Genomic DNA, 19,575 nt, shown 5'->3' on the forward strand with positions numbered 1-19,575 from the left:
ATAAGCAACTGGCTTGGTAATTCTGGTCCTAAAGAGTTGCTTGGGGGAACTGAGACGTTAAATTAGAGTGCAATGTAGTGGACAGACCACCAGGCTTGGAGTCCTAGGACCCGAGTTAGAATCCCATGTAGGCTATTTACTTCCTGTGTGACCTTGGACAAGTCACTGTGGACCTCAGTTGCCTCATCTGTAAAATGAAAGAGTTGGGCTAGATGGCTTTTAAGATCCTTCCAATTCACTATCTATGGTCCTACAATCAGAGAATGAATGACTTATGCATGATCCCATAGCTCAGAGACAAAACTTTAACCTGGTTCTTCCCAGCCCCTCTTCGCATCTGTTGTGTCTCACTGCCTCTTGTATTCATCTTATTGTCTGCTAATATGGAAATACATTTATAAGAAGGGAGAACAAAGCAAAGTTATAAGATCCACATTGTCTTTAAAGGGGCAAAATAATAATTGGCATTATATTAAACTTTAAATTTGGCAGAGTAAAAAAATGCTTTTATTTAAAATTTAAAAGGTTAAAATTGGTAAAAAAAAAAATGCCTTTCAAACATTCTTACTCCTGAAGTTTGAAACCACTACCATGTGAGCTAAGAACTACTAGCACCCCTGTTTTACAGGTGAAGAAATTGAAGCTTAGAGAAAAGAGGGAGCTTGTTCATTAGCACACAGCTTGTGAGCATCCAAGGCAGGATTTGAACTCAGGGCTTCCTAATTTCAAATCCTAAACACTATCCACTGTGCCACCCAGCCCTTCCAGGTGTATCTGTGTCTGATGGGTGCTGCCTCTCCCTCTCCCATTATTCCTACTTCTTTTTCCAATAAAAACAATAAGCAAAGTGGGTCGGAGCCTACTCCTCCAAAAGCAGTATGTTGGGTTTAGATTTCCCCAGAGGAAAATAATCATAGCAGATAATTACATGGTATTTTAGGCAACTGGTTTTGTTTCTTTTCTTTGTGTCTCTGATAACTCACCCAGCAAACAGCAAAGACTTACAAAATGCTTGTGAGTTGATTAATTTATTTACCTCAGTAAATTCTAAGACCCTTGAGGGCAGGAATTATTTGAGTTTCTTCCTTGTATTCCCAGCCCATAAGCCAGTACATACTAAGGGCTTAATTAATGGTTTGGGGTTAATTGATTACAAAACACTTTGTGTCAACTATTTTATTTGAGCTTCACCACAGTCCTGTGAGGTAGGTGCAATTATCAATCCCCCTCCCTCCTTTTAAAAAAATATATTATGAAACCAAGGCTCAGGGAGACTGGAAATATTAATAGTTACAATGTATGTGGTTCTTAAAGATTTTACAAAAGGCTTTGCATATATCTCACAACAAACCTCTAAGATCCTATTTCCATTTTATAGATAAGAAAGCTGAGGTTGCAAGGTTAAGTAACTCACCCAAGGTCACAGAGCTAATTAGGCAGTATTAGAATGTGTATCTTTCTGACTCCTAAGCCAGTGCCCTACCCGTTGTACCTCCCAGCGTCTTTGTACATTTTGTACCAGGTTTGCATCACCATGCATTACCTGATTGATACTGGGCACTACAACAACAACCACCACCACTAATAACAAAAACAATAATAGTAATTGACAAAGATGAGGATGATATTGACAAATCCCTTTTAGAATTTGCAAAGTGATTTACCCACTTGATCTCATTCAATCTCCTTGTACATCCTTCGCCTCTCTGGACTAGCTGGCACCCCCTTCCCCCAGCCCTTACAAACCCTACAGAAGAGGGCCTAAAAGCTCTAAAAATGCATTCAGAAAGCCTTGGCAAGTCTCCGATTGGGATCCATCTGAAAATCTGCTTACGCCAGTCATACCCTTCTTCATACTGAATCTATTTTTGGAGACTTGATGCTTGTTTTCCTGGAAGAAAATATTTAAATGTGAAAATAATGCCAGGAGCAAATCCACAATAACACCCAGCTTACAAGAAATGGAGGAAAATATGCAACGTAGAACCTGAATTCACAGAGGCATTTTTAGAAAAAGAGCTACTATTTGGCCCTCAGTGATTAACTAGGCACTGGAAATGCCTTGCTTTGTGAAGTTGACGGGTTCCTTACATTCACATAAATATTATATTCCCACTCTTAAAATTACGATGGAGGTTTATAAATGCAACCATTAGTTTCATGTGTAATTATATCTTCATGTTTAAATAAGGAGAGAGAGAAGAAAAAGAGGGGAGAGAGAGAGAGAGAGAGAGAGAGAGAGAGAGAGAGAGAGAGAGAGAGAGAGAGAGAATGAGAGAGAAACATATGCCTAATAGCAAGCAGAGAATGTCTACAAAAACTGTTCCTCTCACATCTCCATGGAATGTCATGTTGTGCGGAGATTTTGAGATAAAGTCCTCTGGCCCAGCTGTTCTTAGGTCACACCCAATTCAAGGCCACCCCCTGGCTTATCTCTAAAAACCTTCTCACTCCTATGATAATATAGGCAAGAAGAAAATAATACAAGCTACCCCAGATGTTTAGCAAAAGTTTTTTTTTTTCTCAAAAAATATGTGGTTTGAAAATGTTATTACCATATTCATAAAAACAGGGATTTAGATCTGAGAGGGGCCCTAAGATTCATCTTGTCCAGATTTCTCATTTTACAGAAGAGGAAACTGAGGTCCACAGAGGTGAAACTGCTTGATGAAGGTCACTGAGGGATTAAGTAACAGAAGCAGGAAAGGGGTGAAGGGACTGGGGCCCACGAGGGTTGGGATTATATTTAGAATCAGATGACCTGAGACTGACTCTCAGCCTTGCTCTTTAATATTATAATTTGGGGCAATCTCTTCATCTCTCTTGGCCTCAATTTCTCTTTCTGTCAAATGAAGATGACTTCTGGCCTCTACTCCAATTCTCCATCTATGATTCTGTGAATCTTGGTCCTTTGTCTCCAATACCAGAATCAAACAGAACCAATGCAAGAGCCTTCACTATCTATGAAAGCTTTTGCTTGAATACTTCCAGGAACAGACAATTCACTACCCCATAAGGCAACTCCTGTTGGTTTGGGGCACCTATAATTGTTACTCTTCAAATTGAACCAATATCTGAATTCGTTGGTATTTCTTGCCATTGGTAGAACACAACATATTATAATACACATTAATTATTGGGAAAGACTCTGAAATCAGCTAGGCTGAAAGGCACACAAGTTAATGAAAGAAATAAGAAGGATGTTTCCATGTCAGAGAAACAAAGGCTCATTTTGGGGGCTGGGGGGGGTGGGGGGTGGGGGAAGAGATGAATACGAGGCCTTCCTTCCATATATCTCTGACTGGCTTTCCCTAAATTTCTGGCTAGGGTAAGGGCTGCCCCAACCTACCATGAACGTCAGCCCAGGGGAAAAGGCACTTGTAAATGGTGGTTCAGAAAGAACCTCAGTCTCATTCTCCCTTGGCAGTAGTGACAAGGGAGACTAGAGGGATTCAAGAAGAATGTAAAACCCTAGTCAGCTAGGTTGAACAGTACATTTGATGTCAGGAAGACCTGAGTTCAAATCTTGCCTCAGACACCTTAGCAGCTGGGTGATTCTGAACAAGTCAGGCAAACCTTTGCCTTAGTTTGCTCATCTATAAAAGAGGGATACTTATAGCACCGACCTCACAGGTCATTGTGAGGATCCAATGAGATCAAATGTAAAAATGCCAAATAAAGGCCAGCTATTAAATTCCACATTCTTTGTACAAGCACTTTCTATAATGATTTGCTTATGGCTCCAGTTGAAATGGTACAGCAAGGCTTTAGGAGGCAAGAAGGTCTAGAGTATTAGATCTTGAGTCAGAAGACTTGGGTCTGAATCCAGGCACTGAAGCTTGGGCATTTAACTTCTGCAGGTCTCCACTGCCTCATTTCTCAAATGTGGGGCCTAAGCTTGATGACATTAAGGTCCCATAGAACCCTCTATTTATGATCTTATCATCCCCCAGGGCCTCAGTTTCCCAATCTGTACAATGAGAGGCTTGGACCCAACGAGTCTTCATAAATCAACCCTAATCTATGATTAGGAAATTCAGTGCTGTATGCTTCAAAGAGCAAAACCAGCCACTTTGCTTGGCAGGAAGGAACCAGCATTTCTGATGCAGAAGCTGGTGTTCCCACCCAATCTATATAAGGAGACCTGACTCAGGCTGTTTTGCAACAATATCATTGATAACTTATAACCAAACTCCACCATGAAACTGTGAAAATTCACTGTGACATTCTCTGGCCAACCATCCATTCCTGATATTGTTGCCATGGGATGTTGGTCCCTGTAATATTGTTTCACCTACCATGGTGTTTTTAAGTAGAACCAATAAATAGCACTGGGCAGGATGGGCCTGTACATGGAAAAGAAGGGGCTTCCACTGAATTGTTTCCAAGTATCATACTATTTTTTTCATACTATTTTTTGAGAGTCCAGATACCATTGTGAAGGAATCTATAGGTCCAGGAACAAGATTTTTTTTTCCTGGGATGACCTATGCAGCTATGAATGGGCAGGGGTTTCCCCTAGCATCCTGCCCACAATGAGGTAATTTTTAGGACATTTTAAAAATCTTTCTTTGATCTGTTCTGCATTCACTGAATATAACCTTTTATGTCACAAAGACATTGGTGGAAATTGAAAAGGAGACATTCTGTTGGTGGAGACAAAGTCCAAGGCTCTGTATTTTCAGGTGACCTTTTTGATATTTCATCTTTCTATGGAATAGTTTCCAAGGATGTGTAACCAAAACCCAATGACATCTCTGCATATTGTTCATATGCATTCAGAGCTCTTGCATCTCTGGACTGGTACTTCCTGATTCCATCAGATGAAAGTTAGAATGATAGCAATCAGCCAAAGAGCCTTCATTCATCACAGTCATTTTTTTTTTAAATCTCTTGGTGATTCTTGAAAATCTTTTCTTCCTCTTTTTTTTTAATCTTTAAACAAAGTTCTGTGCTAAGATGGGAAAAAAGATCAAGTCACAATGACATATTCAGATGTTACAAAAAAGATTCAGAAATAAAAAGAGAGAACTTTACAGAAGTTTACTTTCTAGTAGACTCAAAACTCCTTGTGGTAAGAGATTCATTTCAGTCTATTTCCCCAGTGCCTGGCAAAGAGGAAGCACTTACTAAATGCTTGGAATGTTGCTGAAATACCTTACTATTTGGGAAGACAATTTCTGAATTCAGCAACACTCAGCTGTCCCTGGGGAATCCACTAGAGGAATAGGTGCTTCCTCTGTGGTTTCACTATCTCCAGTACAGGGTGAAAGCTCCCTTTCCCTAGGCTTGGTTGGAAAGCTGTCTTCTCCTCTCAGGCTGTTCTGCCGTTCCTTCAAGGAAGCCTGAACATCCAGCGCCAACACGATTAAGCGGTAAAGTTGCAACATCACAACAAGGAAGTTCTTTGCAGCGAAGAATACCAGCATCTGGTTGATCACTTCAAAATAGGTCATCAGGATGAGGCGGACCACCAAAAAAGGCCCATCCTGGATGAAGAGACTGATTCCAATGTTCCACACGTCAGCACTATATTGGCAGAGGAACAAACTGGTGAACCTCTTAGATGTCACAGTTGAGGGGCAGACAAAATGCTGTACTGTAAACACAAGATAAGGCCATTAGTATACATTCTGGGGGCAGGGGCACAGACAGTGATAGACTACCAACTGCTGGAGGACAGAAACTATTGCATATTTGTCTTTGTATCTCTAAAGACAAACTCTCAATCAGATGTGTTTCATTATCCTCTCCTGCAGAGGTTCCTGATACTGTTACTGTATCTTTAAAGACAAATGGGATTTTGTGAAAAGGGCATTTTAGACTGGTGGTTTGGAGTAAATTTCAACTATCTTAATGTTAGGTGTTTTGCCTATGGAGGCAGGCAAAATTATGATGTATGAGAAACTATGAAGAAAAGGTAGAAACCTGAGTAAAGAGATATAAAATGTTGAATTGGTTGGTATGATTTTAAGGTGTTCTAAACCTTGTATGTATTTCACACATCTGAGCCTTGCTCTGGGAAATAATGTTAACAATGGATTCTTTAAATTTTGGCAGTTAGGATACTTATGATTTGACCCCTGACCTAAGATACAGAGGGGAATTATTATCAACCAATAATTCAACACAACTAGATAATTCACACTCAAAAATGATATTCATATTAACTTTTCATTCAAACCCTAAACTAATAAAGTGCATAGAAAACAGTTTTCTAGTGTACTTCCACTTCAGAGCATTACTTGCCAGGTAATAATACTCAAATGTTCATTTGGTGTGGGATACCTTGAAGTGTGTAAAAGAAACAGAAGACATCGTTCTGACCCCACTCCCTAGGATTTTTCAGTTTAACTCTGCCTAGGATAAATAAACAAGTACAGGGATACAAAGCAAAAAATGCAATTGTCCCTACCCAGGAAGCTTATGATATACAGGAAATAAAGCTAGGGCATATGTATAGGGAACCTCTGAAGAGGACTTAGGGATAGCCCATACCTCATCAACATTAGCAATGAGAAGTCAATCAATGACAAAAAGGGTGACTGGGGACAAAAGAAGAGGACCAAGTCATCAGTGTCAAGGAAGCTGGAGATAAAGTGTCACAATAGAGAAGGTTAAAGGTGTTTGATGCTGGAGAATGCTTAATAGATACTACCACCCCAACCCACCACTCTCCACCCAAAGTTCACTACAAAGCTTCATCTATTTATATCTAGGGAACAGTTTTAGTGTAGTGATGAAGAAAAAAGTTCTATTTCAAAGAGTTGCAAAGTAAGTGGAAAAGAAAGAGGCCCAATGGATGGGAATCCCAAACTTCTCACTGGACATCTCTAAGCAGAGATTGAGTGACAGCTCCCTGCATATGCTCTAGAAGGGACATTTTCCAGAGTAGGTTTAAATGGCCTCTGCAATCATTCCATCTCATAAGATCATTGTTCTAGAACTGGAAAGGACCTCAGAGGCCATCTATTGCAACCCCTTCATTTTCCAGATAAGGAAATTAAGGTGCAAAGAAGTTATATGACTTATACATGATCCCATGGGTAGCATGTGACAGAACATTGATTTGAACTTGGCCCTCTTTCTACTGGACGACATCCCTTCCAACTCTGAGATTCTAGGTTTCTGTGATTCCCTATTCTGTTCAAACAAGCAACGTAGCCAAGGGAGTATAGTGATATGTAATAACTTTGCATCAATTCAATAAATCAGTCATTATTATTAATATCCCTGAAAGTGTTTGGAAAGGAAAAAAATGAAAAAATGATCATTAACATGATGCCAGTGATCTAATATAAATATAAAGGGCACATGGAGAAACAGAAGGACTTGGAGCCTAGAGCTAATTACAGAATGTTGAGTCAAGAGATTCTGAGATGGCTCTAAGCTTCACAGTTTGTAAAGGGAAGAAACTAGGCTCAAACCCTTGGCCAAGTCCAGCACCCTACTTTCACTACATTCTATGGGAGCCATGGAGGGTACTCAGCATCATTCAGTTAAAATAAGTAGGACTAGGAAGAAAACCTATCTCCCCAGGAGACAGGCTATGGCATAGTGGAAAAGAAGAGTGACCCTGGTTTCGGGGAAGACTTACTTTGGATTTGGCCTCTGAAATATACTAGCTATTTGACTAGAGTCTATTTTCTTTATCTTCTTGGGTTTCAGTTTTACCTACCTATAAAATGAAGATAGGTCATACCTACGGTGCCTAACTTTCCGGGAAGTGTACTAGGGGGCGAAATGGATAGAGCAGTGGCTTTGGAGTCAGGAGGACCTGAGTGCAAATCTGTCCTCAGACACTTGACACTACTATCTGCGTGACCCTATTGCCTCAAACATACACAGCATTCCCAGTCATCCTGATGTATATCTCGCCACTGGAACCAGATAACTCTGAAGGAGAGAGTGAGGCTGATGAATTTGCACAGATTTCTCTACTTAAATCCAATTCATTGCAAGTTAAGACATCACCTTCCAATGTCATGGTTGTCATGGTCCTCTTTGAGAACAACGGACTAACAACAACATTCTGGGAGAGAGGAGGTAACTAAAGAGGGCACATGAGATAAATCTCTACATGTGTTGTTATTTCAAAGTTCTGCCCTCTCTAAATAGGTCTACACTCCAACAATGGCCTGAAAGATAAGACAGTCTTAAAAACCAACTGTCTGCTCTTAGTAAACATGTTTTTCTAATGTAAACCAAAAAAAAAAAAAGGCAAGCTTCTTCATGATGATCACAATGGTTGTTTTATTGTTTTGTCTTCATTTCTTGTTGTATTTCACAGTTTAAAGGGAAGACTGGACATAATTACCACACAAAAGGCAATTTAATCAACAGCTGAAACTTTTTGTTTTAATTTCTCTCATGTAAATTGAATTCAGGGTCAAGGGTAGAAAATAATCCCTTTCATAACAACTGTGGCTCCCATTTGGGCCTCCTGAACAAAGCAAGTAACTCCTTCTAATGAAGCCTGCAAAGATTCTCTGGTGGCTTCAAGTAGTGCCAAAAGAATGTGCCCTTTGCTGGGAGGACAATAGCGGCTGACTCAGAAGTCCCATTGCTCTCCATGCCTCCCACAGCTGCATGACATTATCATCCTGAAAGTTTCTAAAATCTCCTTCTGAAATAAAAGATTTTCTCAGCGAGCCTTCAAACCACAAGATGTGGCAAACAGCAGGGTAAGTGCCTGTGGGCAGCCCAGCTGGGGCCTGGCATTGGCCCTTCCTAGCAACTGGTTGGGTAACGGTCATTTGAGAGACATCTGGGGATGATGGGGCCTGACTTCGACAGCAGGAAAGCCTCTGGTTGGGTGGGCACACATCCAATGGCCCCTGCTTTGGTTCTCTAGCAATATACATGTTTGGAATTCCAGCTTATAGCTTTGTTTTTCATGTTCCTGGCATGAACTTGCCATTAACTTAAGGCATGAAGAGTGTCATCAATGAGAATTATGACCTGAAAAAATGAAGGGTGTCAAATTAGTGAGCATGAGGGATAATTGATGGACAGCCAATGAGATTCATTGGCATCCATGCAATCCTCATTACAACCCCCAAGCAGTCATTAAGAACCTACTATGTGCCAAGTATTGGGTGTTAAGTGTTAGTGAAAAGGGGGAAAAGGCCCTGCAGGAGCTCACTTTCTAATGGCAGGAGACAACATTGCAAATACTGGTATATATAAGATCTATACAGTGTAATGGGGAGGAGTATAAAAGGCCTCTTGCAGAAGGTTAGATTCTAACTCAGGCTTGAGAGTAAGCAAAAAGCCAGCAGGCAGAGATGGGGAAGGGGCTTACAGTTTAGAGGACAGCTATCAGGCTCTTGTTTTTTGTTGTTGAGTTTTGGTCCTTGGTTTTTTGAAGAGAGCTAATGGCAGGAGTTAGGGAGCTATAGGGTTGTGTGTGAAGATTCAAGGAGGCAGAAGGGGTGTAATGTATAAAAAAAGATTCAAAAGTTAGGAAGGATCCAGGTTGTGAAGGGGCTTAAAATCCAAAGAATTTTGTATTTGATCCTGGAGGTAAAGGGGAGACAATGGAGTTCATTGAGTGGGGGTTGGGGGAGGGAGGGGTGACATGGTTAGAACTGATCTTTAGGAAAATCACTTTGACAACTGAATAGTGAATGGATAATAATAGGAAGAGGCTTGAGTTGAGAAGACCAACCAGCAGGCTATTGCAATAATCTAGGCGTGGAGTAATAAGAGCCTGCTACAAGGTGGGAGTTATTTGAGTAGAAAGAAGGGAGGTGGGAGAGATGCAAAGGCAAAAATGATGAGACCTGGCTATGACAAGAGAACTTGAGAAAGGCCTTCATGTTATTGGAAGGGGAAGACAAGAGTGACTCGGGATAAGAGAGCACAGAAGAAACAACTCTCCTAGCTTTAAAGCTAGAGGAGACCTCAAAGGTCATCTAGTGTAATCTCATTTTAGACATGAGGAAACTGGGCAGGGTGGGGTTTACCCCTACAGATGGGGTAAAGTGTATAGGTTTTTTTTATTTTGTTTTGGTTTTTGTTTTTTTGTGGGGCAACGGGGGTTAAGTGACTTGCCCAGGGTCACACAGCTAGTATGTGTCAAGTGATTGAAGCTGGATTTGAATTCATGTCTTCTTGAATCCAAGGCCAATGCTCTATCCACTGCACCACCTAGCTGCCCCAGAAGTATACAGTTTTAAAATGGGAAGACCTGAGCTCTAATCCCCCATTGGACTCTTAATATTCATGGGACTTGGAGCCAATCCCCTCCCCTCTTTGGCCCTCAGATTCCTCAAGTGTAAAATGAGGGGAGTTGGAGAGACTTCTAAGGTCTCTTCCAGTTTTCTATCGAAGTTCCTTTGTGCTGGGAGGGTAACTTGCCCAGGGCCCTGTAGGTAGAAGGTAATCAGAGGCAAGATTAGAACCAAAGTCCTAAGATGTATTGTGAGCTGCAATGTTAGAGGGAGAAGTCTCATTGATGAGATGACAAATTCAGCCAAGCATCAAAGTATCCTTTTTGAGGTTTCAACAAAAGTACTACTATCTTCTCATCAATTCTGGCAAGTGTGCATATGAGTATAATGACATTTAAGGATTATTCCCTTTTTTAGGAGGCCTTTCTTGAACCCCCAAGTTGCTAGTGCCATATCCTCTAATGTTAGCTTCCATCTACTCTGCGTGTGTGTGTATATATATATATATATATATATATATATATATATAGTCACTCCATCGATATGGAAACTCCTCAAGGGCTGGGATTGTTTCCATTTCTCTTTCTCTTTCTGGAAACTCACAGTTTCTAGAATACAGTAAATAATAAATGCTTATTGATTGATTGATTTTAGCAAAAGGGTATGGTATGAGATGTGATCCATGGGGACTTTGGGAATTACCCTGAGTTTTTTATTCAAGGATGGAATCACAAGATATTTTTGCAGAGTTGGAAGGGACCTCAGAGGGCATTTCTTCCAATCCATATGCAAAAGGAATCCCCACTACAACATATCTGACAACAGATTGGCATCTAAACTCTGATTGAAAACCTTCAATGAATGCCAAGTCTCTCTTCCTTAAATGGTATGTGTGTACGTGCACTGTCCCCCCCCTCCCCCACACACACACAAGTACATGGGAGCCATTTGTTTCAGAGACATAAGCTCTGTTATCTCCAGGCTGGAATCAAAGGGGAATTTTAGTGATGGAGAAAATAGAGTGAATGAGGGAAAGGGAAAGAGTCAAACCAAGGCTGGGGCAGACATGAGGGAAATAAAGACTCAGGCAGGCCCTGGGAGATGGCCACTGTGGGATAGAGGGGCCCTGAATACTTGGGTCCAGCCCTGGGTCATCAGTATGGAAGAGAGGTTAATAGATTTGGGATCATAGGAACCAGGTTCAAATCTTGGCTCTGTCCCCCCCACCTTCTTGCAGCATTCCCTCTCAGTGTCCTCATCAGCACAATGTTGGGGTGGAAACTAGATGATCAATTAGGTTTTTTATGGCCCATTATCTATCCAGTAAGTGGGGAGTCTTAGGTCATTTGGGGCTCAGGGTGAGCAGTCTGGATCCATTCTATAAGAGATCCAATTGGATTCCAAGGGTCCTCCCTGTCCTTACTCACATTCCCTCTTGAAATCACTCCAAATCAACACTTAGAGAAGAAAACTAGTGAGTGACAATTTCCAATATTTCAATGCTTGGGCAGTGATAATGGCTCCCTTGCCATGCCTAGGACCACAGTAATAGTAATGACAGAATAAGGGATGCCATGCCGCCCTCAGGGTCATTGTAATCATTTGTTTCTTTGGGTTCCCGGCCAATTCAATTAAAGAAATAAGAGATGCCTACTATGTGCAAGGCATTATGCTAGGTACTAGAGATACAAAGGCATAAAAGCAGCCCATGTCTTGGGATGTTACATTCAGAGAGAGAGACACACACACACAGAGAGACAGAGACAGAGAAGTAGACAGAGACAGAGAGACAAAGACAGAGAGACAGAGTAAAAGAGAGAAAAGAGAGACAGAGAGAAACAGAGACAGAAAGATACAGAGACAAGGAGACAAAGACACAGAAAGAGAAAGAGGAGGAGAAAGACAGAGAGACAGAGACAGAGAGAGAAAAGAGAGACAGAGAGAAACAGAGACAGAGAAAGATATAGACAGAGACACAGAAAGAGAAAGAGGGAAGAGAGAGAGAGAGAAAAAGGGAAAGGAAAAGAGAAAGGGAGAACTTGCATATAAGTAAGTAAAGACAAACCATGTACAAAGCAAAGAAAACAATTTCAAATGGATGTATTGCTAATGGGATTTCAGGAATGGCCATGAGAAAGAGGTGGTAACTGAGGAAAGTACAGGAATCTGAGGTAGGAGTAAAGAAGAGGAATGCCAGGTATGCAGTCCATTCAGGAAGAGGCATGGAAGAACTTATGACACGATCGCTCTAAAAAGCATAGAAATAATGCCATAGGACAATGCCTGGAGCAGCAAAACCCACAGAAGAATGTGCTGAAAACATCTGCTGACAAAGAACGGCTTGGAAGGTCAGAAGGAGGGAATTGCTGTGCCAAGACAGGAGTGGAGCCCAACCCCACAGTCACCCTGACACAGATCCAGTCCCAGGAAGGCTTTGCGAGAGAAAGAGACCCCTAGAGCCTCTGAATCAGCTGAAGCGCTAGTGTCATCTGGAACTAAGCTCACAGTCTGGTGAGAGGGCTGAGCCCTGGGAAGGGGTAGATTACAGGGGTCTATGCTGGTGCTGAGGCAGAACTGAATAGCAGTGGCCCAAGTGGGGGAGGGGCACAGGCTTGTCGGAGTTGACAACCACAACACACAAAGCTGGTTGATTAGCAAGTTGGTCTGGGGTTATCTACAGACCAGGGAACAAGCCAGGCAAGTGAAGAACCTGATCCTCCTTAAATCATACCACCTGGGACTTCTGAACCTTGGGACACTGCAGCCTGGAAAAAGTGTCCCACTTTAAGGAGATAAAAGTCAAGTAAAAGAAAGGCAAGATGAATAGACAGAGAAAGGTGAGGACCATAGAAAGTTTCTTCAGTGACAAGGAAGATTGGGCTGTACTTTCAGAGGAAGATGTCAACATCAGGGCCCCTATATCTAAAGTTTCCAAGAAAAATATGAATTGGTCTCAGGACATAGAGATGTTCAAAAAGGACTTTGAAGCTAAAGTTAGAGATGTAGAGGAAAAATAGAAAGAGAAATGAGGGTGATGCAGGAAAGACACGAGAAAAAAGTGAACAGTTTGAAAAGTCAAATTGGCCAAATGGATAAGAAGGTACAAAAGCTCTCTGATGAAAATAATTGCCTAAGAATTAGAATTGAACAAATGGAAGCTAGTGACTTTATGAGAAACCAAGACACAATAAAGCAAATTCAAATGAATAAAAAAATAGAGGGCAATGTGAAATAGCTTCTTGGGAAAACTGCTGACCTGGCAAATAGGTCCAGGAGAGATAATTTGAAAATTGTTGGTCTGCTTGAAAACCATGATCAAGGAAAGAGCTTAGACATCATCTTCCAAGAAATTGTCAGGGAAATTGCCCCAATATTCTAGAAGCAGACAGTAAAATAGAAATTGAAAGAATCTACTGATCACCTCCAGAAAGAGATCCCAAAAGGAAAAGGCATGGAAGCAAGAGATTGAATGTCATTTACAGGGGAAAGCAAACACTAACCTGCGAGGTCAAGTGGAAACTGTAGCATGCTCCAGGTCCAAATGGCAAGTATTGCATAAACAAGTCCAGGGTTATTTCTGGAAGAAATACAATATTTGAGGATGTTCATAAAAACATTGCAAAACACTCAAAGAAACACAAAATCTTCCCCACCCAGACATGGCTTCATGGAATTTCTTTTGGGGGGGGGAATGAGGGGTGGTCTATACATTTAGAGCTACAAAACAAATGTGCAATACACTGATGATATGCAGCAGTGAGATAAAATGATGACCTTTCACCTCATTGCTTCAAAGATCCAATTTATTACAACTGATCAAGTTTGGCCTAAGGATTTTCTCTCTTGCCCTCTGTTTCCTTCCCTATAAAAAGATGGAGCAAGACTAGATGAGAACCGATGACTCTTACGGCCCTAAATCTTTGGATGTGTGGAATAAAGAAGTTACTAAGTCTATTTTATATGAATGGCACAGTCAATGGAGAATTGGCTTGGAGATCAGAAAAAAACCTCACATAAGAGATAATGAATTGAATTTCATCTGGGTGATTGATCCTTCAACCAATGTAAATCATGAGCTTACTATAGTTATAAAGATGGTCTTTGACATCAGAATATTATGAAATGAAGATGAATGACTTTGATTACATTAAATTAAAAAGGTTTTGTACAAACAGAAGCAGTGCAGCCAAAATTAGAAGGGAGGCAGAAACCTGGGAAACAATTTTTACAGCCAGTATTCCTGATAAAGGCCTCATTTCTAAAATATATAGGGAACTAAATCAAATTTATAAGAATGCAAGTCATTCCCCAATTGAGAAATGGACAAAGGATATGAACAGGCAGTCTTCAGATGAAGAAATCAAAGCTATATATTAACATATGAAAAAATGCTCTAAATCACTATTGATTAGAGAAATGCAAATTAGAACAACTCTGAGGTACCACCTCACACCTATCAGATTAGCTAATATGACAAAAAAGGAAAACAATAAATATTGAAGAAGCTGTGGAAAAATTGGGACACTAATGCATTGTTGGTGGAACTGTGAAGTGATCCAACCATTCTGGAGAGCAATTTGGAACTATGCCCAAAAGGCTATGGGACTGTTCATACCTTTTGACCCAGTAATTCCACTACTAAGTCTGTATCCCAAAGAGATCATAGAGGAGGGAAAAGAACCCACATGTACAAAAATATTCATAGCAGCTCTCTTTGTTGTGATAAAGAACTGGAAATTGAGGGGATGCCCATCAATTGGGGAATGGTTGAATGAACTATCTTATATGAATGTAATGGAATATTATTGTGCTAAAAGAAATGATGAGCAGGCATATTTCAGAGAAACTTGGAAGGACTTACATGAACTGATGGTGAGTGAAAGGAGCAGAACCAGGAGAACATTGGACACAGTAACTAAAGATCATCTTTGACAGTTAGTATGACTGAGTAGGCCATTACCCTATAGTCAGTCTTGGAATGAGCCCTCTCTGAAGTTGGTTGTTAATTTGTTTCAGATGTTTCTGATTCTCTGTGGCCCTATTTGGGGTTTTCTGGGCAAAGATAAAAGTGGCTTGCCATTTCTTTTTCCAGATGAGGAAACTGAGGCAAACAATGTTCAGTGACTTGCCCAGGGTCACATACCTAGCAAGAGTCTGAGGCTGGATTTGAACTGAGACCTTTCTGACTCAAGGACTTTCATTTTTTCCATTGCACCACCCAGCTGCTCCAACAATAATCACACCAATTTTAATTACAGTGAGAAAATTAAGGCTCTAGGATTTGCCTAGATTTAGGGATCTTCTTCCTCTTCTTTTTCCCCTTGCCTCCAAATCTTCAAGTTCCTCAACTAAACAAGTATTCCCAATTAAGAGGAAAGCAAGATGCAAATTCCTTCTCTTCTTGTCCCTGCATCACAATCAATGGATGCGATCATATTTCTCAGCATTGAAAAGCTTCATGAACAGGTTGGGATGGTTTTAAAGGGCTCATTCCATGTACACCAGCAATTATAAACATAAGCCTTTGTGTGCGCCAATGACACGTGAATCCACCCAAAACATGAGTGCATTTGGGAAGCCTGGGGGTTGGGAAAGGTCACAAAAGAATTCAGAAGTCATTTTGGAAAGGACAGTTGAGGTGCCGGGATGTTTGAGGTAGCCAGATCTGAGGTTTGAGGTTAAAGAGGAGACAGTACACAAGCTAATTCTAAGCTGATGGAGAGAGAAAAATGATAGAAATAAATCATTAATACTAGATGGCATCTGATTAAAAGTTCTGAGAGAACTTCAGATGGAAATTGCCCAATACAGGTGGGTTGCTGATGTGACTCCATTTGATGTGTACTGTTTCCTCCACGTTGGGCAAGATGAAAGAAAATTTGATAAAAATGACTGATCAGAGGTGCAAATGCCAAATATGAGGATCCTCTTCCCCTTTGTCTCCCCGCCCCCTAAAATTATCATTCATTGGTCTAAAAAATAGTATAGTCTTTGCAGAGGAAAATCATGCTCATTCAATGGGCTTGTTTTATATGTGTTCATAAATAATAACAGTTCACTTTTCTATAGCACTTTACAATTTGCTTTAGAGATGTTATCTCATTTGAGCCTCACCAATAGCTCTACAAATTAGATTTTATCCTTTTCCACATTTTATAAATGAGGAAACTGATGCCTGGAGACATTTTGACTCTCAAATTTTTGACCAGGGTCATATCATGTTATAGTTATATTTATGTTGCAATATTTTAGTATAACTTTTAAGTACTAAATTAAATACATAACTTTCAAAGTTGTCCTGCTTGTCTGTGCTTCCTTCTCAAAATCCTTTGTTCTCTTCTGAACATTAAAAAAAATGCTTGAATGATCTTCTTTTGTTTCTTTTATTTTTGACAATACTGCCTTAGCTTCTTCCTTCTTTCCCCCATTAAAAAAAGAAAGAAAAGCACAATCCTTATACCAAATAAGTAAAAAAAATTAAAAATCCATACATTTGCTATTTCCCCCAAATGAACAAACATTCTAATAAGATCTATACCCGGGATGTTAACTAGGCAATTGTCATTTTTCTGGCTGGAGACCTGTTAACAGTAAGCTATTTCTGGCACTGACCCTCGCATAGGTTTAATTTGGCACTTTTTAAAAAAAGAAACCAATATTTTTGCCTCTGCCTCCCCACTTACACTGTACCCTGGGTCTGGAATGTCTCCTTCCCAGGCCTGTCTGCTGAATTTCTAGCCATTTTTTTCCTCACCCCAGTAGGAAGGCCCCTCGGATCTCCCTCCTCCTTCCCAGCAACCATCTCATAATTAGACAAGGCCCCCTTCCATGGCCCCCCTGACAAGAATTCGCCATGGCTTTTTGTGAAGACCTCCAGTGAGAGAGAATCAAGCACATGTCAAGAAGCCCCCTTCTACTTCTGGATAGCTTTCCTGGTTAGGAAGCCAAAAGCTGCATCTCCGGAACATCCGCTCGTTGTTCCTAGTTCTCTAATCCCTTTTGCATATGACAACCCTTTGAGTACTTCAAGTCAGACATCACATCCCCTCACCCGCCCTTTTCCAGGCTAAACTCCCCAATTCCTTCAACTGAGGCTCCTGTAACATGGATTCAGAGATCTTCACCATCCTGTTTGGCCTCCTCCGGATACTCATCAATGTGCCCAGAGCTAAACACAAAAACTCTAGATGACTAGTCTGGCCAGAGCAAAATGCAGTGGGGTGCCCATGTCCTTATGGTTGGAAGCTATTGTCTCTCTTGGGCCTCTAGGTGACCCCATAGTGCACATAACACCAAGCCTGGTGTTGGGAAGACAACTTTCTGATTTCAAATCTGGCCTTGGACACTTACTAGCTTTGTGACCTTGGGCAAGTCATTTAACTTGTTTTGCTTAGTTTCTTCATATAGAAAATGAACTGGAGAAGGGAATGGCAAACCACTCCAACATCTTTGCCAGTAAAATTCCAAATGGGGTCACGGAGGGTTAGACATGACCGAAAACAACTGAACAACAAAATGTTTTCTCTTAATGTGGCCAACCAAACTTTGCATGAACTTTTTAGGCTACAGGAATATTGTGAGGATCAAATGAAATAATATATGTAAAGTGCTGTGTAAATGTAGGCTAATACTGGAAGGGTCTCAGAAAGGAGTCTAGTCTAATGTGTACCGAACAAGACTCCTCACATTTGTCATCAAGGCTTTGCTGGGAGACATCTAGTAAGAGCAACTCACTACCTCCCAGAGCAGTTCCTTCCTACTTTGGAGGTGTTCTAATACTCCCTAAGAGAGTTTCCCTGTGAGTGAGCCAAAACCTGTCTTTATGCCACCCCCAGCCACTGATCCTAGTTTTACCCTATGGGGAAGGAGGAAGATGTAGTTGGAGTTTCTGTTTCCAAGGGCAACAACAACCTCCATTATTTCATGGTACATTTAACCATCTGCCTTTCAGTCCTCCTAAGGACCTTAAACAAACAGGACATCATGAAGATGATTCCAGCTCATGTGCCAACATCTTTTGCAGAGAAAGGTAGGGAAATCCACTAAGGAACTTTACAAGATCATCCAAATGAAGAGTATACATATATACATACATATATACACACATCTTTGGGGTGGCAAAGAATAATATTGGGGTTTTTGTTTTTGTTTGGTTTTTTGTTTGTTTGGCAGAGCAATAGGGGTTAAGTGACTTGCCCAAGGTCACACAGCTAGTAAGTGTCAAGTGTATAAGGCCAGATTTGAACTCAGGAATCCAGGGCCGGTGCTTTATGCACTGTGCCACCTAGCTGCCCCCAATATTGGTTTATTTCAATGTGAGGCTGAGCAGAGGGAAGAAGGAACCAAGGATGGATAAATCATTTGTCAGGTGATGTGCCAACTGCTAGGAAAACAAATATCAACAGAAAAAGAATAGTTCCTGCCCTCAAGGAGCTTAAACTCTCATAAGAGAACACAACACATAAAAGGTTGGCCTGGGAAGAATGAATATCCTTATTTAAGGACATGGTGTTGAAGTCTAGAAAAATCAAGAATAGGGTCGGGAGTGGGGTGAAGGCAGGGCAGCCTGAGTCCCTTCATAAAATGGAAGCTCCGCATGAAATTCACCAATGACAGGAAGAGGAATGGCCTTGTAGAGGACTATGCCAGAGGAAGCAGTCAATAGAAGGGAGAGGCTATCCCAGGGGTAGGAGACCTCAGATGCAGAGAGAAGACCTAGAATTAGCCAGCCACAGAGAGGGCCTCAGACATATGACACTAGCTGTGTGACCCTGGGCAAGTCACTTAACCCTCACTGCCCTGCAAAAAAAAAAAAACCCAAAACCAAAAAACAAAAAACTAAGCTCTTGGCAACTGGTCCCATCACTTCCAGGCAAATAAAGGGAGGAGAACTAGAATCAGTGTCAGAGTTTATATTCTTGGGATCACAGATCACTGCTGAAGGTGACTACAGTCATGACATTAAAAGATGCTTGCTCCTTGGGAGGAAAGTTATGGCGAATTTGGGCAGAAACGTCATCGTGCCAATAAAGGTCTGTATAGTCAAAGCTATGGTTTTTCCAATAGTAATGAATGGCTATGAAAGCTGAGAGATGCAGGATCGGCATTTTCAGACTGTGGTTCTGGAGAAGACTTTGGAGAGTCCTTTGGACAGCAAGGAGTTCAACTCAGTCAATATTTAAAGAAATGAATTTGTGTTATTCACTGGAAGGTCAAATACTGAATATGAAGCTTAAATATTTTAACCACATAATGAGAATATGCAGCTCACTGGAAAAGATCCTGATGTTGGGAAAGATTGAAGGCAAAAGGAAAATGTAATGACAGAGGATGAGATGGATAGATAGTATCACGGAAACAACAAACATTAACTTGGACAGATTTTAAAGTTAGACATGAC

At 40.9% G+C, this 19,575-nt stretch overlaps 1 protein-coding gene across 1 annotated transcript in view; it reads right to left on the reverse strand.

The window, feature by feature from the left end:
* Positions 1–3,489: 3,489 nt before the first annotated feature.
* The window catches only part of TMEM26 (transmembrane protein 26), a 48,169-nt gene continuing 32,083 nt past the window's right edge, over positions 3,490–19,575 (reverse strand). The window contains exons 5-6 of the mRNA XM_043986180.1: positions 13,676–13,752; positions 3,490–5,599 (exon numbers count right to left, since the gene is read on the reverse strand). Of these exons, the coding sequence (XP_043842115.1) occupies positions 5,187–5,599; positions 13,676–13,752 (490 nt within the window). The 3' untranslated portion in view covers positions 3,490–5,186. The remainder of the gene's footprint in view (positions 5,600–13,675; positions 13,753–19,575) is intronic.

This window comes from Dromiciops gliroides, chromosome 2 (assembly GCF_019393635.1).
Source record: "Dromiciops gliroides isolate mDroGli1 chromosome 2, mDroGli1.pri, whole genome shotgun sequence".
NCBI classification, from domain to species: domain Eukaryota; kingdom Metazoa; phylum Chordata; class Mammalia; order Microbiotheria; family Microbiotheriidae; genus Dromiciops; species Dromiciops gliroides.